The following is a 25,900-nucleotide window of genomic DNA, read 5'->3' on the forward strand; positions in this document are numbered from 1 at the left end:
AAACTTATCTCGTGTCACCTTTTCCTCACCTTTAGTCCAAGCTAAAAAGCCCCACACACTGCAACCATTTTTCACTCCACCACCTCCCTTAATCATTTGGGTTGCCATTTTCTAAACTTTTTCCAACTTTAATATCCTTTGTGGAGTTTATAGTGTATTGACATTGCACTCAACACTGCAAGAGTCAAAGTACGAAGGGGTCATAAATCAAACACAATCAGATTCTTCCTCCATCCTTTCACCAGCTCTGTTTTAAAAATATTTCCTGATGTTCTGCTGCCATCTGGTGGAAAATCTCACACCCCACACAAAATACCTGAGCATCTTTTCTTGAGGCTGCCAGGCCTCATATGGAGCAACCTTTTGCTAACCTGCTACCCTCCAGGGACTTTGGACCATGGTCCCTCCCATAAAGCAGATGGCTGTATTGGGAGCTGATGGGAGATGTGGTCCAAAATGGCTTGAGGGCACTTAAGGAAAAATGTTCACCGTCAAGCCATTTCAAAAAGCATCAGTGTGCTTGAGGATTTACGGCACTTCTCCTGGAACAGAGCCACGCCAAGCCACCCACACCCCTCCTTCTCATTGAGTCCTCTCAGATTGGGAAAGGTTGCCCCTCACACCTTCCATCTACAAGGTTGAGAGTAATGGCTGTATTGGCTCAGCACACTAACACCCTGCAAATTTCAATCAGAGAAGCACAGATCTATAAGGACTAGAAGCTTACTTTATTTTTAGGCAGGGTGCTGTAGCTCAATGGCATAGCATTCACCTTGCATGCAGAAGGCCCCTGGTTCCCTTTTGTTCAGAACCATGAGAACTAGAATATTCCCCAAACCACACTGTGCAGCATCAGTCCTACTCGGTGGCCTTGACACACATCTGTGCGAGTCAGGAGCAGTTGTGGCTACTCAACTGCTTCAATCGGCAGAACTGGCACTACTACAGGTGCCACACAATTCCGTTTCTGCATTTGTAAGACACTTCATGTAGAAACACCTACACTTCGGAACTCCCTCTCCTTTGATATCAAGCAAGCACCTTCACTGTATTCTTTTTGTTGCGTGCCAAAAACATTCTTGTTTAGACAAGTCTGTCCAGATGCTTAGAAAGCTGGTGTGAATCTTCAGGACCCTGCCACAGCCGGCGCAGTGCAGATTTTGTATGTGTGTTTTAAAATGCTTTTGCTTTTGAACTTTTGAACTTAAAGAAACATAACACAAAATCAAAGTTATCCCTAACAAAAAATAAATAAACAGAAAAAATATCACTATCTGTTACACTTTATCAGTCTTCTTTTGGTTCCAATGACTTCCCGCCATTTCCATATGGCTTTAAATATGTATTTATCTAACACATCTCTGTTTTCAATAATTACCGTACTTGTCAAGATATTGTACTTTCTTAAACTTGTTCAGTGGATTACAGAAGCTATTCAAAGGCTGCCAAAGACTTCATGCTATTACAATCCTTAATGTAATTTTTAAATAAACCCCATTTATTAAAAAATACTTGGTCTGCATGGTCTCTTATTTCTGATAGCTTAGCCAGCTCTGTGTATTCCATTAACTTTTGTTACCACTCCGACTTTGAAGGTATTTTTCCTCCTTTCCAGTTTGAAGCTATTAGAATTAGACTTTGAAGGTATTTTTCCTCCTTTCAAGTTTGCGGCTATTAGAATTATTGCGGCCACTGTCGCATATAAAAATAATTTCCTTACATTTTTTTTGTATATCAGGACATAATATTCAGAAAAGGAAAGCCTCTGGGGTTTTTTTTTATAAACATAACCTTAAGCATTTTTTAAAGTTCCATATATATTTCATCCCAGAATTCCTTGATATATATTTTTTTGCATGTTCACCACATATGCAGCATAGATTCCACTGCTTCTCCACATCTACAACATTTATTTGATACATTCAGTGCAGATCTTCAAGAAAGCCCAGGAGATGGAGGCCAAAGGCTGGAAGTACCAGTTTACTGCCAACTTCCTGGAGAATTACAATGAGTCTCTGCGGGACCTGCTGGTGTTGTGCCCTAAGAGGGGCTGCGAGCTGAAGATCCAGAAAGCCAGTGCACGGAGGAACAGCACGTCCCCAACCTCTGCTATGTCCCCGTTGCTTCGGAGCAAGAGGTGCTGAAGGTGCTCCAAAGGGCCCAAGCTCAAGGCCACCTACAGCAGCCTTTTCCAAGCCAGCTTAGCCCAGCGGTTCCATCGATCAATGCATTGCTTGGATCACGAAGGCAGAATATTGGAAGTGCAATTAACAAGAGGGAAAGAAAAAATAAGTGGTAGGAATTTACGCACCAAATGGAAATAAGACACAATATTTTAAAACAGTTGAGGAAAAACTGTTGGAACATCAATGAAGAGATTATTTTAACGGGTGATTTCAATGGTGTCACCTCACTGGAATTAGATGTAACAGAAAGAGGGGGGGAAATCAAACGAAGGGAGATTACCACAAACCTTTTTTCAAATGGTAGAGAACCTAAACCTAAAAGATGCATGGAGACATAAATACCCAAATGAAAAGCAATATACGCATTAAAAAGGTAAAGGGACCCCTGACTGTTAGGTCCAGTCACAGACGACTCTGGGGTTGCGTCATTGGCACAGCGTCTGATCAGAAGTGAGGGTGGCAGAGGCATCTGGTCTCTCTGCTTCTCTTTGCTCTTAAGAAGCGGCCATGGATAGTGACCATCTCAAGGAGACACAGGCCATCAACAGCAGCCTCTCTGAACCAGCTTAGCCCAGTGGTTCCATTGACCAACACATTGCTTGGATCCCCCAATCGCTTCCAGCAAAAATTTAATAAATTGTTATAAAAAGAAAAGAAAGTTGGTGTATGTTTAAAAGTTTTATTGTAAATTTAACTTGATTTCATTTTTTAAACTTTTTGTAAACTACTTTTAGGGTTATTTACAATCGAGAAAAAGTGAGGGGCCACGAAGTTGGAAGAGATGAATTAAAGTATCTGAAACAACTGCAACAAAGTCTTTTTGTATTTTTCCCCCACTCAAAGGAGAGTGGAACAATCCAGTCACATCAACGTCCTTCTGCATCTCCGTCGGGAGGCTGGTCTGAGGTTCCTGTCTGCTGAGGGTTCTCCAACAGGATTTCCCAGGCATCTTCACCAGCCACACGCCTAACTTTCTCCCCCCTAGCTGCGAGGATTTCCTCCACGTTCCTGCATTGCAAAACAAACAAAGGTTTTATTAAAGAGGCAGCAGCCCCACCCAGGGCAGAAACTGGCAGTCTGAGTTTGAAGTGGGGCAAAAGTATGCTGAACTAGTGGTATCGCCCTCTCATGCCTCCATTCTCTATATGTAAAATGGGAGCAGCGGCAACTGAAAATGTTACCTGTAACAGACTTACATTTATCACGGCAAAATATTCCTTTTCAGCAAAATGGTTGCCAATTTTGAGCCCAGCCCACTTGCATTACATGTGTGCGTGAGGGAGAATCTGTGTTTATACAGTCATAGAAGCACAGAAAAATAAGACTAGGGCAGATAATAATAATAATAATAATAATAATAATAATAATAATAATAATAATAATTTATTATTTATACCCCGCCCATCTGGCTGGGTTTCCCCAGCCACTCGGGCATCACATCCACAGTTATGGAACTCACTCCCACAGGAGGCAAGTGATAGCCAGCAACTTGGGTGGCTTTAAAAGAGGATGAGCCAAATTCATAGGAGGAGAGAGCTATCAATGGCTAATAGTCATGATGGCTCTGCATGATGGAGGCTGCAACACTTCTTGGATACCAGATGCTGGAAGCCACATAACTATATGGGACCCCTTTGACTTGATCCAGAAGGTTCTTCTTATGCTCGGGGGGGGGGGGGCAGTGTGAAACAACAACTCATGCACATGTATTCAATAATGCATGGTGGATTGTTGGATACAACCATGAATGATTCTAAAACTTAGAGAGTAGATCCCTAACTTAGGTCCATTAATTTCAGTGGGATTATCCTATGCACGACTGATGTTAAATACACAACCCTCCATTTTTAAATCATTTCCATCTTGAACACTGAGGATGAGAACTCTTTTCTCAACATATTCCATGATGGCCAAGGAAGCTATATCTACAAGAATGTAGGGAAAGGCCTGCAGTTGTCCTCACAGTGGCCAGCCAGATGTTCTAATGGAAACTCCCCAAAAAGGTTCCCCACTTGTCATTCTTAGGAACTGGCATGCAGAAGCACACCACCTCTGGTAAAACATAGCCATATATAGATAACAGAATTATGCAGTTAGAAGGGATCCAAAGTGTCATCTAGTCTAGCCCCCTGATATGCAACCCTCTTCCTGTCCATCTCCTTTTCTGTGCCATGTTCTTTTAGATTGTAAGGCTATGTGGGTTGATTGTAAGCCTTTTTGGCTGAAACATGGGGTGCAAATGCTCCAAATAAATAAAACCAATATGCACACTTTGGCATACCTGCCTACTATGGGATTTAGTCCCACCCACCACCAATATACAGACCCTCACCCGGGAAGAAAAATCCACTGAAAAGTCATAGAATGGTAGAGTGGGAAGGGACCCCAAGGGACATCTAGTCCAAACCCCTGCCGTGGTGCTCACTCACCTTTTCCCAGCCAGGTCCGAGAACCAGCCCAGGTTATCTGCAATGATGTGATGGTTTTGGCAGCCAGGACATTTCACAATCACCACACCGTGGTGATATGCTGCCTTGGAAATGGTTTTGGCTGACCGTGTCCCACACACCTGAAAGGGAACCCCAAAAACGACTTAACCATTGTGGGCAGAAAGCATCCCCTCTCTCCCCTCTGCATACTACCCTGTCAAACTCACAAACTCCTGCTGAAAGTCTGAAGCTACAGCTGCAAGTCTGTAGACAACACTGAGCTAGATGAACCCTAGTATTTCCCATGGAAGCAGCACACTGCTCCTATTGTCATGAGTTTTAACCTGTAAAGGCAAAGGTAAAGGGCCCCCTGACCATTAGATTCAGTCGTGGCCGACTCTGGGGTTGCAGCGCTCATCTCGCTCTACTGGCCGAGGGAGCCGGCGTACAGCTTCTGGGTCATGTGGCCAGCATGACTAAGCCGCTTCTGGCGAACCAGAGCAGCGCACGGAAATGCCGTTTACCTTCCCGCCAGAGCAGTACCTATTTATCGACTTGCACTTTGACGTGCTTTCGAACTGCTAGGTTGGCAGGAGGTTTTAACCTGTAGCTTACTGTTATTTTAACTTTCTCAAAGTTTTAAAGTATCGTTATTTTTATTTTTTTATTATTGTTTTATCTTTTTCGTAAATCACTTTTATTTTTACAATCAGGCAGTGTATACATTTTATCAAATAAATAAAATTAACATTCCTGCCTTGTTACCCCAGGCTCTCTCTCTTAACTATATGACCCTCTGGGCAGAGAAATCTTTCTCTGCTTTCCTTTCTACTCTTCTCCACCAGAGGACGCCCTCCTAAGCGAGACTTGGACTACTACTCCCATCAGCTTCATCACACAGGACTTGCTTGCTGGGACGTTGTAGTCCAAAGCGAATCTAGGCTGCTTCCTTCGTTTTGGGGAAGGGGCTTCTCTTTCGCTCGCTGCTCCAAGAGCCCCTGCGCCCCTCAGTCCTCTTAATCGGGCCTCATTTTAGATTCCCATCACTATGAAGTGTGGGAAAGAAAGCCCCGGCCAATTTTCCAGGAGCAAAGATGGCCGCCACGCCGTCACTTCCCACACTGCGTTTCTATCCCTCGAAGCAGGTCCCAATTCGGCCTTTTCTCTCGCCTCACCAATCATTTCAAACATATACGCACACAAACTCACGGACCTTACACGTGTACACGAGCCTGTACCCCGACGCGGCCTTCAAGGCTTGAGTCGCCTCCTCTTCCTGGCGCGCTCCACCGCTCAGAATGCGCTGCTGGAGAGCCGTGGCGAAAAAAGAGGGCGGCCATGGAGGGAACGGGGCCGTTCGCCAAAGACCCCGACCGAGCTCCCGCGTTGTTCCGCGCCTGAGGCGCCCCGTGAGAGCGCCAAGACGCCGCAAAAGTCCTGAACAAGCCGCCGTGGTCGCCATCTAAGCCCCGGGCAGCAAAAAAAAAAAAAGATCACTAGGCAGCCGCGATCGCCATTTAAACTCCGGGCAGGAAAAGGCGGGAGGGAGTTTCCGGCCTTTTTACCTCAGAGTCAGACCGTTGATCTACCTATCTCAGTATTGTCTACTCTGACTGGCAGCATCTCTTCAGAGTTTAAGATAAGGGTATTTCCCAGTTTTACTTGGAGATGCTGCCATAGCCTTCCACCCAAAATATAGCATGAGCTTAGTCATCACAGTTCTGTTCTGTTAAGGGCTGCAAAAAAGTAGGTACATAGGGATGGCCTTAGAGTGCGTCATTCCCTTGGCTCAGCATTGCCTGTACTGACTGGCAGGCGCTAAACCTGGGACCTTCACTACTGCTAAGCTGTGGCACTTCATGAAAGTAGAAACCAAGGTTCTAGTCCTCATAGTGAATAAAGGGCTGAATTAAACATCAGCATAAGAAAATGCCTTCTACCTGGTCAGAATCCTGGCCCCTTAATATTGCTCACACTGGTGATGGTGATTTATTAAATGTATATGCTGCCCTATACCTGCAGGTATAGGCAGGAGCTGTCCAGGGTTTCAGGCAGAGGATTTATTCCCCGCTCCACCTAGTGATGCTGCTGGGGATTGAACCTGAGGGCCTTCTATGTGCAAAGCAGGTGCTCTCCCACTGAGCTACAACCTCTTTTCTATTTAAAAAAATGGTGCGTTTGATCAGTGTGTAGCAAGTTACCGTCCCTTGCCTTGCTACAAAGCAGAAAGTATAGAATTGCAGAGTTGGAAGGTACCCCAGAGGTTCATCTAGAGTCCAACCCCATGCAACACTCCAGTTCAGACTCCTTTGTGTGCAAAGATGCTTTTCTCCATGGTTCCCGCAACAAGAGCTCTCTCCCTCCTCTGAATTGGGGTCTCTTGTAAATCTGGGGCTCATATATGGGTGCTGGTGTGCAGAGTAACGCCAAATCCTATACTTCTTGGTGGTCAAAGGAGCAGGTTGCTCACCATAGGAGCCAACTCCTAGGGGCTGAGGGGTCTGTGGCCTGCCCCCCAAAAATTTTTTTGAAGGGGCTACCCCCCTCCCCCAAGTTGATGGGCATTGCCATTCAAATGATGTCCGTGCAGCACGTCATGTGTGCCACCCCCCAAAAAATTATTTTATTCAAGTTGGCACCCCTGTTGCTCACCATGCTGTCTGATTTTGAAATGTGCTTTCTCCTCTGAGCACAGGAATTTCTTCCTTTCTTGGTTTTGGCAGAGTTGCCCCATCAATGGGTGTGGTCATGCTCTGAATATAGGATATCTGTGGGCACAAACAAACCCTTGACCTTTCATCCCATGAAGCTGAACCTTGGAAGATTCAGAGCAGATTTTTAAAATGTGGGATAACCAGCCTCGTATAACCAAATGCTTAAGTTTACTGTGTGCATGAAGGAATTAATGCCATAGAATAAGCTGTCCTGCCAGGCTTAGCAAGGTCACTAGAGAGCCCTATCACTTGGTTGTAGCTCAGGAAATGGAGCTTATTCTTTTTGGGATGCTAATAAGGACACTGAACTGGCCATCTAAGGTCATTATGTTACAAAGAAATTTATCTGACAGTTCAGCAGCCTCCTGTATTAAATGCCAACTCTCACCATGCACAGAACCCAAAGAATCGGAAGGGGCCTCAGGGCTTCATCTAGACTGCCCCCTCAAACCCACAGTATCATAGTCAAGGCCACAATCCATATTTATACAGACAACTAGAGTTTAACTGACAGTTTCCAAAGTCAAACAGAAATAAAATGTTAAGTTCATTTTATTGTACTTATTTAACAAGACTGATCTGTATATAAATTAAAAAACCAAATTATTCTGAATGGTTTATGTATGGGAAGTTCCTTTACCTATAGGCAAGCTCCACGTACTATATTGATGTTATTAATTTGAACCTTTTCCAATGTAATCCTTCTGCATTGTCCTTCCCAGGGTGACTTTCAAAGAGTGACAATTATCCAAAACAGTGAACTCAGCCCAATTGAAGGGCAGCCATGAACCAACAGAACAGCAGGGCTAAAGCAGAAGAATGTGGCAAGCTTAAGTAGGGATCAGATTTAACCATATTTTACTATGATTGCTCCTGCCTTGGGCTATCTCTCCTGAAGCTTGTGATGCCTGCGTGAGCCTTCTGGTGCACAGTCCCTTTTGTGTGGTGTTGTCAAACAAGTGTAGGCCCAACAATGCTGTCAGATCATCACCATTTTCAGGTGAGTTTCAGGGTTTTTTGTTTTTTTACAAACTGTATTGAAAAATGTTCAAGCAATTACCAAGCAATTACCAAGTCTTCCAGGACAAATGCATGTCCAGATGTTTGTTTTTAAAAATAATCATTTTAAAAATTAATATTTATTAAATTTTAAAGCATGCACAGATGTTGTCTTGAATGCAGTAATTCACATGGCATTCAAGCAGACTTGTAAAATCTCTTACATTACAAGTTAAGTTCTCATCTAGAACATTTAGATAATTTCTCCATACTGGCTGCTGTGACTGAAGCAGAAGGGAAATCGCTGTACTGTTGTTAATAAAAGATTTAAATCGAGACCATACAAACCCATCTTCATTTTTAATTCCTCTTATCACCCTCTGATGGTGAGTTGTGTTCCATAAGTGCTATATTCCACACATCTTGGGTCCAACTTTCTGTGGTGGGGTTTCAGTTATGTACCAGCAAATTCAGATGGTGCAAACGAAAGCTGATTTGGAGCTCTTGCAGATCACACCCACTTCCCCCCAAAGACTGAACTTTTTGCTACAAGGAGAATGTAGTGTGCGGAAAATGTGAGATTATCATTCTTGGCTTTGACACAACATCTAACCTCCCCACAAACAAATCAAAGTGAAATCTCACTAAAGAGCCAGTGTCTAATCTTCCTACAAGTGAATCAGGTTAACAGCTCATAAAGTCACCTATAAATGCCCTGTGTCCCTTGGGAACTAGAAACCTTGTTGATGGGGTTGTGTCCAAGACAGGTCCTCCAGGATCCACAATTTCTTTTTCTGCAGAGCACACAGCCTCAGGAGCCTTCGGTGTCTGTGTTGTCACTGCCTGACGTGTTCTCCCAGTCCACGGTGTAGTACTTGCCCTTCTGGGCTCTCCTCAGGGCCCTCTTTCTGCAAAGTTAAGGTCCAAACTGGTTTAAAGTGCGGGGGATGGGGACTTGTTGCGCCTCAGATGTTGCTGAACTACAGTTCCCATCATCTCTGTGATGGCTGATGGGAGTTGGAACCCAACAAACCCTGAACGGGGTGCTGGTGTCCTAACCCACCTTTGGAGGCAGGAGTGCCCACAGTCCTTCAGTCTAAGGAAGGAGCTGGACTCTCCTTGGTTGGAGGTTTTAAAGCAGAGGTTGGATAGCCATCTGCCAGGGATGCTTTAGTTGCAATTCCTGCATTGCAGGGGGTTAGATTAAATGGTTCTTGGGTCCCTTCCAGCTCTACAGTTCTATTATTCCAGAACACCAGGGGAGCTGGGCTGAGGCTGGATCAGGTCACTTGCCCATCTAGTCCAGCATCCTTTCCTCACAGTGGCCAACTGGTGCTTCAATGAGAAGCCTGAAAATAGGATCTAAGTGTAGCAACTTCTGGGATTCCCATGAATTTGGGGGTATTTAGAAACATTACTGTCTCCAACAGTTGAGGTCAGTAACCGTTGGTAGCCTTATTCTCCATGAATTCATAGAAGCATAAAGTTGGAAGGGACCCCAAGGATCATCTAGCCTAAGCCCCTGCAATTATAAATAGAAGTCCATAATTAATCACAACAGCCTGATTATTACTAACCATTCCCAGAGGTTGGTGGTCACCTCATCTCATTTCTCACAAGTCTCCCTCTGCCAAATAGATTGAGGAAGACCAAAGAATAAGGCTATCCATGGCTAGGAGCCACAATTACTATACTTTGCCTCCACTGCTGGAGGCAGCAATGCCTCTGAATCCCAGTTGCTGGAAAACACAGGGCAGGGAGAGAGAATGCTCTTGTGAAGACATCTGAAGGTCACCCTGTTTAGGGAAGTTTTTAATGTTTGATGTTTTATCGTGTTTTTAATATTCTGTTGGGAGCCACACAGAGTGCATGGGGCAACCCACTCAGATGGGCAACATACAAATAAAATTATCATCAACATCATCATCATCACCATCAAATCCTGCTTGCCTGTTTCCTGTTGGGGCATCTGGTCAGCCATTGTGAGGACAGGATACTGGATTAAGTAGCCTGATTCAGCAGTCAGGCTCTTCTCCTTCCTGCACTTTGTAGCAGCAACATGGGGATGGGTCTGCATTAGGCAAGCATATGAGGCATGTGTGCTTTACCTCCGGTAATGCTCAAAACTGTCCTTCATTCGCCGGCGCCCCTTCTCTGCCACATCCCCATCGAGTGGACTGCTTTCCTGGAAACGCAAAGCAGAATTGGGGCCTGATTAATTTCAGTCATGCTACCCTGCTAATTTGCATGGAAGGCTCTTCCACAGCTAGAGCTGAACTCAAGGTAGGCTACAGTGAGGAGCATCAGGAAAGGTGATCCGTGTTAGATCCATGCCCAGAATTTGGCATCTGGCAAGCATCTTGGAATCCCAGATGGGTATGCAGATGGTAAATGCCTGGACCCCTGGAATTTTATATTGCTGTGGAGACTGGACTGGCGTGTAATAGTGTCACTAAGGAAAATTAACAGCAATAATTTAAGACTTTTGAAAAGCTAAAACAGCAATAGTCTTAAAACAGATTAAAACTCACACAGTATATATTGTATGTGTAATTCTGTAAACAGCCTTATGTGGTATATAAATATATTATATAAATAAAGATATAAAATACCCCTGGGGATGGAAGAAGCTGGATTTTGCTGAATTGCTGCTGGGAGGATTCTGCAGAGAGATAGAGAAGGAGAGAGAAAAGGAAACAGGTTAATTTTATTAACCAACTATTACTTGCTGTTGAGAATTTAAGGCCTAGTGTACCAACGTGCGTCCAGGGATTTCTGGTGCAAGATAGGCATATGTAAAGCCATTGCATTGCCCACTTGTGAATATTAAGATCCTGGCTGCTAAACAGACCAGAGACTCATCCAGCCCAGCCTCTTTTGCTCAGTAAACAACCAGATGCCCACCTCAAGCAAGACAGGAGTGTAGGAACAATGCAGTCATAAGAACAGAAGAAAAGCCTTGCTGGATGAGACCAAAGGGGATTCTTCTAGTCCAGCTTCCTGTTCTCACAGTGGCCAAGCAGATGCCCATTGTGGGAACCCTGCAAGCAGGACCCTAGTGCAAAAGCAATTCTCCCCTCTTGTGGTTTCCAGCACCTGGTATTTAGAAGCATTGCTGTCTCCAGCTGTGGTGGAGATGGCTACAGAAAGAGGTATCCTTGGTTAAAACTGTCTGTTGAGTTGCAAATGCAGGCTGCTGGCACTGTAGGCCCAAATTAGTTTTGCAAGCCCTGGCTGAGAGAAGCATTTCTGAAGTGGCATACCAGAAGCAACCTAAGCAGTAGAGAGCAAGACCAGCAGCCCCTGGAAGAACTTGCCTTTGTTTGCACCTTTCATGTCTTCATCCGGGTTTCCATGGGGAGGAAGCTTCATGCAAGGAAAGGAGAAAGAGAGTTAACATAAGAGCCTGCTGGATCAGGTCACTGGCCCATCTAGCCCAGCATCCTGTTGTCACAGTGGCCAATGAGATGCCAAAAAGAAACCAGCAACTAGGATTTGAGTAGAAGAGCTCTCTCCTGTGGTTTTCAGCAATTGCTATTCAGAAGCATTACTGCCTCCAACCATGAATGGCAAAGCATAGCCATCATGGCTAGTAGCCATCAACAGCCCTCTCCTCCATGAATTTGCGCAATCCTCTTTTAAAGCCATCCAAATTGGTGGCCATCCCTGCCTCCTGGGGGAGCGAGTTCCACAGTTTAACTAAGAAGGACTTTATTTTATCTGTCCTGAATCTTCCAGTATTCAGCTTCTTTGGATGTCCCTGTGTTCTCTAAACTAAAAAGGCCTGACTGCTTCAACCTTTCTTGATAGGCAAGTCATTCCATCCCTTGATTATTTTGGTTGTCATTCCATGAACCTTTTCCAATTCTACAAAATCCTTTTCAAGAATGGGAAATAAGAGCCTCTGTTTGCAAATGATCAACACTGATTTATTCTTTACCCATGAAGGAAAACAGAGAACAAAAGCAATCAGAATCAGGCACATTTTCACAGAACTTCAGCACAAGGACCCCCAGCTAATCAGTGACATACATACAACAAAAAATCCCTTGAAGAAGTCCTCTCTACTAATAATCCCATTGCAGCTCAGGAATTTTTGTTGTTGTTGTTAAAATAGGTTAAAATCAGAAAAAAGATGTATTCTTCATTCCCTGCATAAGCCTGATGGAATGCAAAAGTTTTCAGCAGGCGTTGGAAAGTTGAAACAGAAGGCATCTGCCCAAACCATTTTGTTGGCTAAATATTTAGGCTTGGTGGGCTGGAGGTTTTCCACCTAAGTCAGTTAAAGGTTATGTGCTAACCGGACCCCTGACCCTGACCCTCAGCCCCAAATGAAGCAGACAAATGACATCAGAACAGCAGAGGCACTGAGCCAAGAACGCTGATCACAACTCACTTCTTGGGAGCTCCTGGAGGATTCTTCGAAATCTGAAGTCTGGAATTGCAAGATCATTGTAAAAGGTTAGGAAGTGGGAAGAATTAAATTACACACATATGTGCACATACCCAGAGAAAGTACAGCATGAACAAGTGTGACGCGTCCCATTTGGCTGCCATACCACCAGCACCGCTGCCACGCCACTCACTTCTGCCAGCATTGCCAATGCACTACCCACTGCACTGTCTAGTGGCATAGACACTGATCTCTGGCAAATTCTCATGACAATGCTCGCAATCCATGAGATCTCACTGGAAATTGCCAATGCCAATGCTAGCACTGCTTCACTTCCAGCGATGAAGGCAGAGGAGGCAGTGGAGCAGGTGGGGTATCTATGGAAGGTGGTGACCTTGCTGCCTGAGGCACCTGTTTCACCCCCGCTTCATGCATGGGCCAGACCTAAGCATGAGGTTGCAGCCTTGGTGAGGGGTTAGTGGACAGGGAAGGAAGAAAGGGGCACCGAGGCAGAATCTGAGTACCCCCGTATGTCTCTTAATGGCTGCAGGCTGTGCCATTGGAACTCTCTGTGCAGTCCTCAAGGGCCACATAGGGCACATTGGCCTCCACAGTCACTTACAGACTCACTGTTAAGACCATGTTCATGGAAGACAATATTACTCGGCTATGAGTGATTGCCAAGGAAGAAAGAAGAAGATTGCAGCAGTCAATTCCCCAACAATCCAGGTTACTGAGACATGAAGAGCAGGAGAGGATGCAGCCAGCACGTCAGAGGAATGTGATAAATTGCACTCCAGGGCCTAATTCAATGAATAGTTACTCTGAAGTATGGTACATTTTCAAGCATTCTTAGGGTTTGGAGTAGTGATTCACATGTCAGGCTGGAAGCAGAAAGACATGGGTGCAACAGCAGCACATCCACTGGCACTTCCAAGCAACTGGCACCTAGAGGCATTCTGCAGTGGAAGTAGAGCACAACTATCATGGCCAGCAACCATTGTTCTCCATTAATTTGTGTAGAGCCCTTTTAATGACATCCACATGAACAGCCTGCTGGATCAGACCAAAGGCTCATGTGGTCCAGCATCTTGTTCTCACAGTAGCTAGCCAGATGCCTATTATGCGAAGCCCACAAGTGGGGTTGAACTAGATAACCCTTGGGGTCCCTTCCAATTCTCCATTTCATGATTCTAGGACATGAGCGCAACAACAACACTCTACCCACCTGAGATACCCAACAGCTGGAGGAAGAACATAATAAAGGCCTGGGAGCTGAATCAGATGAAAGGGGGCCCATCTAGTCCAGCATATTGTTCAAACAGGGGCCAACCAGGTACCTATTGTGGCAAAGCCACAAGAAGGACCCAAGTGTTACAGTAACTCTCCTTGCCTGCAATTCCCAGCAACTGGTACTCAGAGGCAGACTGCCCATGGGCAAGGAGGTTCTGCCATCTCGAGATACAGTACCTCCTTAAGAAAAGCCTGTTGGATCAGGCCAGTGGGGGTACCTATTCCAGCATCCTGTCTTCACAGTAGCCAACCAGATGCCCATTATGGGAAAACTGCAAGCAGGATTTGAGCACAAGAACACTTTCTCCTCCACCTGCGGTTTCTAGCAACTAGTATATTCAGAAGCATTTCTGCCTCCTCTTAACATGGTGGAAGGGAACAGGCCAACCAGAGGCAGCACCTGGAAGAGTTAGCCTACCAGTGCCAAAGGGTCGAGGTGCAACCTCTTCAACTTGGCTTCAGTGCTGAGCAGCTGCCCCTCTTTCTGGAAGAGCTGCAGCTGCAGCTCATCGCATCTCTCGCCCAGCTCCCGAATCTGCTTCCTGTAGAGATCCTTGTCCATCAGGCTCTTGGAGAACTGCTTGTGGAATCCCTCTTGGTTCAGGAGGGCCTAGCAGGGTTTGGGTGGGTGGGGAGAAGATTATGATTATAATTTTTTTATTATTGTTATGTGTTAGGAATGTGACTGCTCTGAACTCTCTCCATCTAAACCCAGGTTGTATATATGTATATAAAAATATATATCGTAAAAACACCACAGTCTCCACTGTGGCTCACTGGCCAAAAGGAAAAACAGACCCTGGTAAATGCACCTGGAACCCCTGGAATTTCATACCACTCAGAGATTGGGGTGGCATGAAACATTATTATTACGCCCTTCCTCAAAAAGAAGACCAGCTGAGTGAAAACTGCAGTAAAATATTCTTTCATTAATTTTCATTAACATTATTTTAATTGATTACCTGTCCTTATGCCTAAGGTCCCAAGGTGGGTTACAACAATCCAAAATACATCAAAAAACAATGTTAAAAGACTTACATTACTATTGTTCATTTACTATTGTTCATTTGGGGGCAGAATACCAGTTGCTGGAAGCCAAAGAGGGGAGAGGGCTTTGTGCTCAGGTCCTGCTTCCAGGGTTCCCTTTGGGACATCTGGTTGGCACTGTGAGGACAGGAGGCTGAGATAGGTGGGCCCTTTGGCCTGATCTAGCAGGCTCTGCTTACGTTCTTATGGAACCTCCAGGCCCAGAGGCAGTGTATAGTGATTCCTAGCTTCTTACGGGTACTTGGCCATTTTTTGAGTGGGGAGGTGCAAGGGGACATTGCCCTGGCAGCCCCTACCTGATCTCTTTCAGAAGCCACCTCCTCCATCTGTTTCAGGATGACCTCAATGCGGTCCTGGTATATCTGGGCATCGTTTTGCAGGGATGCACACTTCAGCTCCAGCATCTCCTTCTCTCCCACAAGCTGCCAACACAAGCACAGAAGGCATTGGAAGGCCAGCAATAGAGATTTCTCCTGTGCCACAGAGGTTGGATGGCAACCTGTCTTGGAGTCTTCAGTTGGAATCCCTACATTGCAAAGGGTAGGACTAGATGACCCTGTGAAGTCCCTCTCAACTCTATAACTTTATGAATTTGCACACACACACACAAGAATAATATGTGGATTGCGACATTAAATATCAGTTGCAGTTTGCACTTCCCCATATTCTGGAGCTTTATGGGGGGGGGATGTACCAGAATGTGTTTTGAAATGCATATTTCAGGATAAAATCTGTCCATATATGTATTTAAATGATGTTATTTATATGATGGAAATTGGTAAGAAGATATATTAATTATATTTAATCCTCTGGCACCCCACATGTGTGGGTTAACATCAAAGGGAAATGAATGCAAGCCCATATTCCAAAGCATGGGGCAAGCATAGACTTTCTGACAGGAGAAAGCCCCCTAGCAGAATTTAATTCTCAGACAGATTAGTGAAGCATAGGAATGGGCTATTAAACCTCAATTATACAGTTCAGCTGCATAAAGCAGCTGACCCCCTTTTATCCCTCCTGCAATGAAATAAATGCTTTACTTACTTATCTGAGGACACAGCCATGCATTATCCTATGCAACAACAATAAGAAATGCATGTAAAAATATTTTTGGGTAGAAATACAGCAAGATAGCTTCTGACACATGTCTGAAGCTCCTACATTAAAGATGGAGTTCATGCAAATGTGGTACAGGTATTATGTGGCACCTGTAGTATCAAATCATGTGCTTCCTAATTCCTCTCCACACACATATACCCCACACCCCCAGAAAGGGGCCCCCAGCCAGCCACCTACTTTATCCCACTTGTCCTCTGTCCGCCGCAGCATCTGGCGCAGGTCATAGATGGTGTTGACCAGCTTCTGGTGTTCCCCCAGCATCTGTGTCCGCTCTGCCTGCAGGGCCTGAATGGAGATGTCCTCCTCCTCAGAACCACCTGTCTTGGTGACCTTGGAGCAGAAAGAGAAAAATACGTGTGAGGCCCATCTTTCTCAGTAACAGAGTATTTGCCTTGCATGGAGAAGATGCCTAGATAGACTATGTGTGTGGCAGCTTTCTATATTTCTAATTCAGCCCTTTATTCTGAATTGTGAGGACTAGAAACTTATTTTTTTAAGGGAAGGACTGTAGCTCAGTGGAAGAGCATCTGCCTTGCATGCAGATTGTCGCAGGCTCAATACCTAGTGACTTTCCTAAGCAGAGCTTGGAATATTCCTTACCTGAAACCTTGAAAAACTGCTGCCAGTCAATTTCCACAAATGTTCTGATGTAATATTCCTGTTCAAGTCAGCCCTTTATTATGAACCATGAGGACTGGAATCGTATCTCCCTGGCTGGAACCCTGGGGAACCCCTGCTGCCAGTCAGTGTCAACAATACTGAGCTAGATGGTCCAAAGGCACCATCAGAATAAGGCAGTTTCCTCCAAGTTGACTGCACCCTTTCCTGACCCTGTCTTGGTAACCTAGGGGTGTGGGCAAACTGACTGCTGCAACTAGTTCTAGGTGGGGCTACCCTTGAAGACTAGAGAAAGTTTTACCTCCCTTGTTAGAGGAGTAAATGCCTCTGAATAACAGTTCCTGGGGATGCCATGTGGGGAGAGCAGTGCTGCTGTGCTCAGGTCCTGCTTGTAGGCTTCCATTGAGGTATTTTGGTGTCCACCTTCAAGACAGGATTGCTGGGCTATGATGGCCTGGTCCAGCTGCTAGGTTCTTCTTAAGGTGGCCTGTTTTGATAGCAGAACCTTCATGCTCAGGAACACTCTACCTCTGAATACTGGATGATAGGGAACAACAGCCAGAAAATTGCTGTTTCACTCAGGTCCTGCTTGGGGGCTTCCCATTGGGGCATCAGGATGGCCCCTGTGAGGACTGGATGCTGGGCTGGATGGGCGTCGTTGGCCTGATCTGGCAGGGCTCTGCTTATGTTATTATAGAACCTCCAGATTCCCGGGTTCTCGGGGACATTTGGCCACTGTGACAGCAGGATGGGCTATGATGAGCCCTTTTTGATCTGATCTAGCTGCCGCTGGGCTCTCCCTCCCTTTTCAAATGTCATTTTCATTCATTCATTCATTTACCTACCTACCTGGCGCTGTGCCTACCTGCAAGGTGCTCTCCAGCTCCTTGTTCTTAGCCAGGAGCAGTTCCTTCTCCCGCTGTATCTCCCACACCACCTCGTGGCTGGGACGCTGTTCAATGGCGTGCTTGAGCTTGAGGGTGTGCTTCCTCTCCAGGCGGCAGTCATCCTCTGCTTTCATCAGGCTGTGCCTCAGACAGTCAATCTGAGCAGAGGGAAGCAAAGCCCATGGAAGCAAAGACGAAAAGGAATAATAGAATTGTGGGGCTGGAATGGACCACCAAGAGTCATCTAGTCCAGCCTCCTGCCATACAGAAATCCTGGCTAAAGAATCCCGGACAGATGGTGGAGTTGAGATGTTTTGGGAGTGGAATGAAACCTTGGATACAGAGATGTAAAGACATCCTTAGCTGGCAGTGATAGAGCTGAGAGAGAAATGACTCTTGTGTACAACTTGGAGTAAATTCTGAGGGAAAAGCTATCAAACCTCTGGGTTTTTTTTTATTGGGAAAAGAATGGAAGGGTCGTTTTAAAATCATTATGTAAAACCCCAGCAAATATAACAGGAAACGAGAACGGAAGGTATGGTACTGGGTACGAATAAATAAATACATAGCAAGGGAAAAACTAAGGAATGCTATTTTAATATATTAACACAGCAGAGAGACTCTTGTGTGAACAAAGATGGAAAGACTTATTGTTTAATATGGAGGAACTGTTATTGAGGTTATCTGAGACAAAGTTGATATGTTTGAGTAGAGAAAAACCATTGACACTTATTAACAACAAAAATTAGAGAGCACCTTTTGGACTTTGTGTAAAAAGGAAAATGAATTAATTTGAGACATTTCAGTCAGAAGATTGGGAAAATATTGCCCAACAGAAAGTAGATCAGTTGGATGTCATTCTATAGTGAATTTTTGAATAAATTCTTTTACATAACTGACAGAAAATTGGAAGTCCTTTTTAGTTTTCTTCTTCTTCTTCTTTTCTTTTTCTTTCTTTCTTTCTTTCTTTCTTTCTTTCTTTCTTTCTTTCTTTCTTTCTTTCCTTTTTTCTATTTTTTTGTTTTCCTTTGGTGTCCTCTGCTTTGAGGCATTTTGGGGGTCCAAAGATTGCACACACATGTAGGTAATGGATGGTGAGAGGTAGGGAAGGGAAGACCTCCCAGAATAAGAGACTGGGAGCAGAAAGGAAAGCTCCCAGGTGAGTGCTGGGAGGTTTCACCACTTTCTGTCTGAGGCAAGGGTTAAGAACTACTTGAAAGGCAAGGGTTAAGAACTACTTGAAAGAGGACCCTGTGCTTCATTTTCTCTTTCTCTTTTTTTGTTTTTATTTCATTTTATCTTTTTTATTATGAAAAATCTTTAATAAAATCTTATTTTGGAAAAAGCATGAATCCTGAGCAGATGGCCATCCGATCTCTGTTTTAAAACTTCCCATCAAAGGCGAGTCGGCCACCTTTTGAGGTCACAGAATCATAGAACTGTCAAATCAGGAGGGACTCCTAAGGGTCACGTAGCCTGGAAGAATCCCTGCAGATGCCCATTGATGCATCACCCTGAGCCACGTTTCAAGAACCAATCCTTTTCTCCCTGTTCTGCTTTAATTACTCCACCCTACTCCCACTCCTCAGCTGCCACAGATCGTAAGATGGTTACCAACCTCCAGTTGCAGGTCCCGGTTCTTCATGAGTGCCACATTCTTCTCCTCACTCTGCCGAGCATAGCGCATGGCCAGCTCGTAGTTCTCATCCTTGCAGCACTTGAGCTCCCGGCTCAGGCTGTCACGCTCCTCCTTCATCTTGTGGGCCCGCTCCTGGTGCTTGCGCAAGACGCTGTCCCGCACCCTCATCTCCCTGATGACATCCTCCTTGGTCCGGAGCAGGACACCCGTCTCCTGGAGCTTCCGCCGCTCCTCGCGCACAACATTCTGGAGCTTGGAGATCTCGCTCATCAGCAGCTCTGTCAGGCTGGACTCCCCAGCCGTGTCTGTGGGGAGAAAATAGAATTGTAGAGTTGGAAAAGGCAGTCAAGAGTCATCTAGCCCAACCCTCTGCAAATCATGAATAGCATTCAATCAACCCCATACTCGCAGCATGTCATTTTGGGGTTGCCAGGATCAGCATCTCTCACCTATTAGGGGTCATGGATAGGCGAGGGAAGGGTGTTTAAACCCACCAGCAAAATTTACTATACTCACCTATAATCATTGAGAAAACCCGGGTGGGCTCATTGCCTGTGATTTTCTTGTAGAGCTGAGGATAGTAGAGCTCCAGGCTTTCAAGAAAGGCCACAAAGCCCTTCTGACCTGTCCGCTGAAGAATGTCAAGGAGTACCCCTGAAAAAAACACAGAAGAAAAGGGTATTTAGCCTAAGGTTAACTAGGTTGGAGGATGTGTGGGAGATACGCAGTCAAATCTAACAATGCCTATTCTAGCTGGTTCACATGTGAATGAGTTAAGACCATGGGGCTATATTGGTGATAGGCAGACTCAGACCATAGAAATGTAATTGGTACATTTTCCCTCCTCTCTTGGGAGAGAAGCAGCAAAAAGTATTTGCTGCTCCTTCTCCCCGCCCCTTCAACCAGCCATAAAGGGGGATGTACCTCCGCTTGCTCGATCATCAGGCACATGCCTGAAGCTGTTGCTGCTGTAAACACAATTATTTTACCTGCATGTACTTTTAATGCTGTTGCTACTAACAGCAAATGCTTAACTGCTAGTAAACTATATGTTTTAAGCTTAGTTTTCAATCTGTAACCTGTTTCTTTGATAAACAGGGTAACAAAGGGGGAGCCTAATGACTAATTCCTATGCTTTCAATTAAACTGCCTAAAATGAGATTTAAACTCAGCTCTGCCCTGCACTTTTAAATGTAAGCGGTAAACTGATCCCTTTGTCCGTTAATCCACACATGCGGGGGATAGAATATAGTTAACTATATTTCCTCACCTACCTAATAAAATAAATCAGGATTGCTGTATCTCAGAACCCAATTTTTTTTTCCTGACCCTGGCCTGGTTTACTCATTTATTTAATTCATAAAATTTATACAGCACTTGATTGTAAAAACAATCAGACCTCAAAACAGTTTTCAAAAAGATAAAACAAGAAAATCAATAAAAATGTAAAACACACAAAAATATACTAAAATGGATTAAAAATTACACCCACTTTCTAAACATCTAGACCGACTTGTCTAAAAAAATGTTTTTAGCAAAAACTGAAATGAGTACAAAAAAAGGTGCCTGCCTGGTATCAATAGGCAGGGAGTTCCAAAGTGCAGGTAAATGACTACAGTAAATGACTGAATTCTTACAAATGTGGAACAGGTATTTTGTGGCGCCTGTGGTAGTGCTAATTCTGCTGATCTGAGTAGTCAAGTGGGCACATGTGGGGTAAGGTGATCTTGAAGGTAAACTAGTCCCAAGTGGAGTAAGCCTAGTCAGATCATGGGACGAGGGGCAGATCTGCACCATACCATTAAAGCACATGGCTTTCCCCAAAGAATCCAGGAAACAGTAGTCTAATGGCACTGAAAATAGTATCTCTGTTTAAGGGAGAAACTACTGTGATATTTTTTTGTGGGACGCTATGTGCAAGCCTAGTGGTGAGTGAGCTATTGAAAATTTACCTGCTTTCCTTTTCCTGATCACAAGGCTGGGGTCGTTAAGGATCTGTTCCTCATCATCGTGGTTGATGACTTTGCACTGGCGGAGGTAAGGGGTTATCCTGGACGGGTCAACCACTGAAATCAGCTTTACACGGTAGTTCTCCAGGTTATTCCAGCAGCTTTCATTGTCATCATCCGGCTCAGACATGGCAGAGGGGAAAATAAGGAGTGCCTTCCGCTCTTCAAAAAGTGCTGGAGATGTGCCCTGGAAGGTCAGCGAAATAAGGTTTCCATTCTGTACTTGTCACAAACGGTTCCATTTCTGTTCTGCTGCAATTCAGCTTCTGCTAAATCTACATGTAGTTTTTCACTATCTATTATGGCCAAAACTAACATATTGTTATACGCCACCCCAATTTCTCAGCAGTGTTGAGACTCCAAGGGTTCCAGGCACTCACCCAGGGTTCAGTTTCGTTGGAATGAAGGTCAGCAGAGACCAGAGGTGCCAAGTTCCATTTGGGGGTCCATTAGTCACAGTTTTGGATCAAGCAAGGAGCAAGCACTGTCTCCAGCTTCCAATCTGCTTCCAGCTCAGTTCATACACACCTCTCTGGCTCTTGTTCTCCTGCCTAGCAGCTATAGTAATATTTAGTATGTTTGTGGGGTTTTATGCCAGTGTCACTTGAGTAGGTTCTCTATTCATTTATTTTATATGTATAATGTCTCACATCAAATGTAAAAAAGGACTATATGACTTGAAAAAAAAATGCACATTTTTTTGTGAACCATGAAAATCTTTAATCAAAATTATTATTATTTTTAAAAAGCAAAACACACACACCACTCCTAAAACAGAGAGAGGGCTTACTTCTGCAGAGTGGGACACCCTCAGCCTGGCCCTTTTCTGCTTCATCTTCCTTACCTACAGATCAGGAACAACCACAAGATTCGTCACCCACACCTTGGTTTAGATTTGCGTATTTGGAGAAAACAGCAGACAGAGAAAGAGCAAGCAGGAAACTTCCCCTAATTGCATCTGACCTCAAAGGTGGCCTTATGACACAAAGGACATCCTTCTCCCTCTCCTGACTCAGTATTTCTAAATCTGGCAATTTTAGCTTTTCCCACTGAAATATACTCAGAGTCGCAAAGTGATTTCATGCTCTTTATTCAGCTCATAGTGGTGAGGAGGAATGAATGAATGTCCCCTCAAAGTATCTGCTTTATATACATTATTTACACAATGGGCTGCACATGATTGGCTAATTCTGGAATTCTACTGTAAGCCAATCAGGTTGTGGATTCACTTATATCTGGAGCATGATTGGGTGGTTCCTGCCAACCAATCATACTGTTGCATTGTTCTAGGACCAATCAGACTGCTGCATTCTGAATCCTATTGTTCTAGGACCAATCAGACTGCTGCAGTTTGGATCCTATTCAACTCAGTACATAACACCCACTTTCAGGTGTTTTCCTGACTTCCATTCTTCACATTTCCAGTTTGTTATATTTTAAGTTTCTGTGAGAATTCACCAGCATTTTAGTGCTGGAAGATTCAGGGGAGAAGAAAGGACTTCTTCACCCAGAGGATAAACTCTAGAACTCACTTGAAGGGCTTTAAAATAGAATTGAACAAATTCATGGAGGATGAGAAGGCTATCAAAGAACTACAAAATTGTAGAGTTGGAAGGACCTGAGGGTATTCTAGTCCAAACCCTTGCTGATGGCTACTAGCCAAAATGACTAAGCTCTGCCTCCACTGTCAGGGGCAGTAATACCTCTGAATACCAGTTGCTGGAAGCTACAGGAGGGGAGAGTTGTTCTTGTGCCCAGGTCCTGCTTGCCAGTTTCATTTTGGAGCATCTGGTTGGCCACTGTAAAGGCAGGATGTAAGCCTACATAGACCATTGGCCTGATGCAGCAGGCTCTTCCTATGTTCTTAGTGCAACTTTCTCTTAATATGCACATGCTTTGCAGGCAATTTGGCCTACACACAAACATATTTGCAAAGCAATTTCCCCAAATATGACACATTTCTGTGTATCATTCCGTTTTCATGCATGCTTATATGCATTTTTATGCACACTTTATCTTGAGCTCTACCTTTTTGTATCTATTACTTGTCTGGTGAACTGCATTTCACACTTCAGAGAAGTGCTTTTTTTGGTATTGTTTCAGAATCAAATCCCCCATCCTCAAACCGCTACTCAGAATTCCCCACTACCCACCCCTTCCCATTATTACCTGAGCATTTCTAGGATGAAATCTATTAAATTGTTCCATAAGGGAAAAAGCAAACAGAGATCACTTTTAGAGTTTGGTATCCCTGCTATGGTGATGAATGTAGAGGATTCTTCTTCGTCATATTTAATGCCTATTGATGCAACATAAGAAGCTGCCTTATACTGAATCATACTCTCTAGGTTTCCCAGCCTGACCTGGATTGAGCCTAGGACTTTCTGCATGCAAAGCAGGTGTTCTGCCAGTGAGCTCTGGCTGCTTCTTTTAACACACAGTAAAGTATTAGTCCTCATGGTTCTGAACAAAAGGCTAAATTAAATAGGAACATAGGAAGCTGCCTTACACAGACTGAACTGGTTCATCTATTTTAGTCCATCTGCACTGCCTGGCATGCGTCTCTTGTTCTACATGCAAAGCAGGTGCTTTCCCACCTGAGCTGCACTCTTTCCCCTAAAACCAACTTAAGATTCTAGTCCTCAGTTTTGAATAAAACAGGAAATATAGGAAGCTACCTTATTCAGAATTAGGCTCAGCCAGCTCTGTGCTTTCGACACTGGCTGGCAGCAGCTCTCCATGGTTTCAATTAAGGAGTGTTTCCCAGCCCTACATTAAGATCCCATTGGGACTTTCTGCATGCAAAGCCAGTGCTTCACCACTGAGCTACAGCTTCCCTCACTTCCAAATGTAATAAACAAGCCCTGCCAGCAACCCGAAGCCAAATTCAAAATACTACTCAAAAAAACAACACAGTGCATACCCTCCAACATTTCTCTGATGAAAATAGGCACGTATTATTATTATTATTATTATTATTATTATTACTACTACTACTATTACTATTATTACTATTATTATTCATACCCCACCCATCTGACTAGATTGCCCCAGCCACTCTGGGTGGCTTTCAACATATATAAAAACATAATGAAACATTAAACATTTAAAAACTTCCCAATACAGGGCTGCCTTCAGATGCAAAAGGCTCCAAGTTCAATCCCCAGCAGCATCTCTAAGTAGGGCTGGGAATGTGTCCTGCCTGAGACCCTGGAGAGCCACTGCCGATCAGTGTAGACAACAAAGGTCTGACTCAGTACAAGGCAGCTTCCTATGTTCTTATATTCCCACACACCTGTCCTAATAGAAATCACAGGAAGCCTTTGGCTGCTAGCCATCTCCTCTCCTTTCCCCAGGCCACCTCCACTTCAAAAAGATGTGTGAGAGAGGTTGTGGTTCCCCTCTTCCCTTTTCCCATGCTCAAAGCAATGAACTTCCACTCACCTCCTGAACAGAGGCTCCCCCAAGACCTGGGGAGTGGCCCGGCAGCCCCAGTCTCTGTCTTGGGTAAAGGAAAGAAGGCCAGCTGGCAAGCAAGGCAGGGAACAAAAGGGGAACTGGCCAAGGCAGCGAGAAACAGAACACCCACCCCCACCCCCTGGGGAAGAGGAAGTTGCAGGCCAGGACAATGTGGGAATCAGAATTGCATTTCCGTGCTATCTGGAGACAAACCCGTGACCTAGTTAGTTTCCAGTGTTTGTCTTGCATGTCTGTCAATGCAGGGGTTGGACTAGATGTCCCTCTGTACAATTCAAAGTGTCCAGATTTGAGTGCAAACCATCTCAGCAAACACATCATACATTTAACACACATGGCTATCCCCACCCCCAAGGATCCCGGGAATGAATAGTTTAAGGATGCTGGGAACTGTAGCTCTGGGGCAGGGGGTAAAGTATAGTTCCCAAGATTCTTGGATGAAGCTGCAGGGTTTCAATATAGTGCTACATGCCACCCCAATCTTTAAGTGGTGTGAGATTTCAGGAGTTCCAGGAGCTTTCCCAGGGTTCCTACAGAAATCAGGAACAGCCTTCCCCCCCCCCCACACACTAATAAGAATATGTTGTGGATAGGATCTATGTTATCTTATGGTTGCTTTAAATATGCACACCATTTTTTCAGGGCAGAGGTAATTATAACATAACTATATAATAATTTCTTGTGTTGTATTATACATTAATATTATATATTTTAATATATACGGTAATTATAATAGTATATACGGTAATATCATGAAATTGTAGGGTTGGAAGGCTCATCTAGACCAAATTCCTGCAATACAGGAATCCCTGACAGGTGGCCATCCAAACTCAGTTTAAAAACCTCTTAGGAAGGAGAGTCCACCACCTTCTGAGGGAGTCAATTCCACTGTCAAATAGCTCTTACCGACAAAATGTTTTTCCTGATAGTCAGAATCCCTTTTTGCTACTTGAAGCCCTTGGTTCAGGTCCTACCTTCCAGAGCAAGAGAAAACAAGCGTGCTCCATCTTCCATGGGACAGCCCTTGAGATATTTGAAAATGGTTATCGTATCTCCTCTCAGTCTCTCTTATCCAGACTAAACATACCAA

The 25,900-nt window shown here is 44.5% G+C and overlaps 2 protein-coding genes across 2 annotated transcripts; both read right to left on the reverse strand.

The window, feature by feature from the left end:
* Positions 1 to 2,851: 2,851 nt before the first annotated feature.
* DNLZ (DNL-type zinc finger) lies at positions 2,852 to 6,509 on the reverse strand. Its single transcript, XM_081847306.1, has 3 exons — positions 5,829 to 6,509; positions 4,616 to 4,755; positions 2,852 to 3,194 (listed from the first exon to the last, which is right to left on the reverse strand). Exons 1-3 carry the CDS (start codon positions 6,075 to 6,077, stop codon positions 3,053 to 3,055), a joined length of 531 nt encoding a protein of 176 aa, XP_081703432.1. The 5' UTR covers positions 6,078 to 6,509; the 3' UTR covers positions 2,852 to 3,052.
* A 1,356-nt stretch (positions 6,510 to 7,865) lies between these two features.
* CARD9 (caspase recruitment domain family member 9) lies at positions 7,866 to 24,794 on the reverse strand. Its single transcript, XM_081847155.1, has 13 exons — positions 24,778 to 24,794; positions 21,277 to 21,520; positions 19,841 to 19,978; positions 19,304 to 19,629; positions 17,664 to 17,843; positions 16,358 to 16,510; positions 15,358 to 15,483; positions 14,433 to 14,624; positions 12,725 to 12,763; positions 11,233 to 11,694; positions 10,941 to 10,990; positions 10,437 to 10,513; positions 7,866 to 9,236 (listed from the first exon to the last, which is right to left on the reverse strand). Exons 2-10 carry the CDS (start codon positions 21,461 to 21,463, stop codon positions 11,602 to 11,604), a joined length of 1,434 nt encoding a protein of 477 aa, XP_081703281.1. The 5' UTR covers positions 21,464 to 21,520; positions 24,778 to 24,794; the 3' UTR covers positions 7,866 to 9,236; positions 10,437 to 10,513; positions 10,941 to 10,990; positions 11,233 to 11,601.
* Between the last annotated feature and the right edge of the window lie 1,106 nt (positions 24,795 to 25,900).

Source organism: Podarcis erhardii, assembly GCF_964252035.2.
Source record: "Podarcis erhardii genome assembly, chromosome: Z".
NCBI lineage: Eukaryota > Metazoa > Chordata > Lepidosauria > Squamata > Lacertidae > Podarcis > Podarcis erhardii.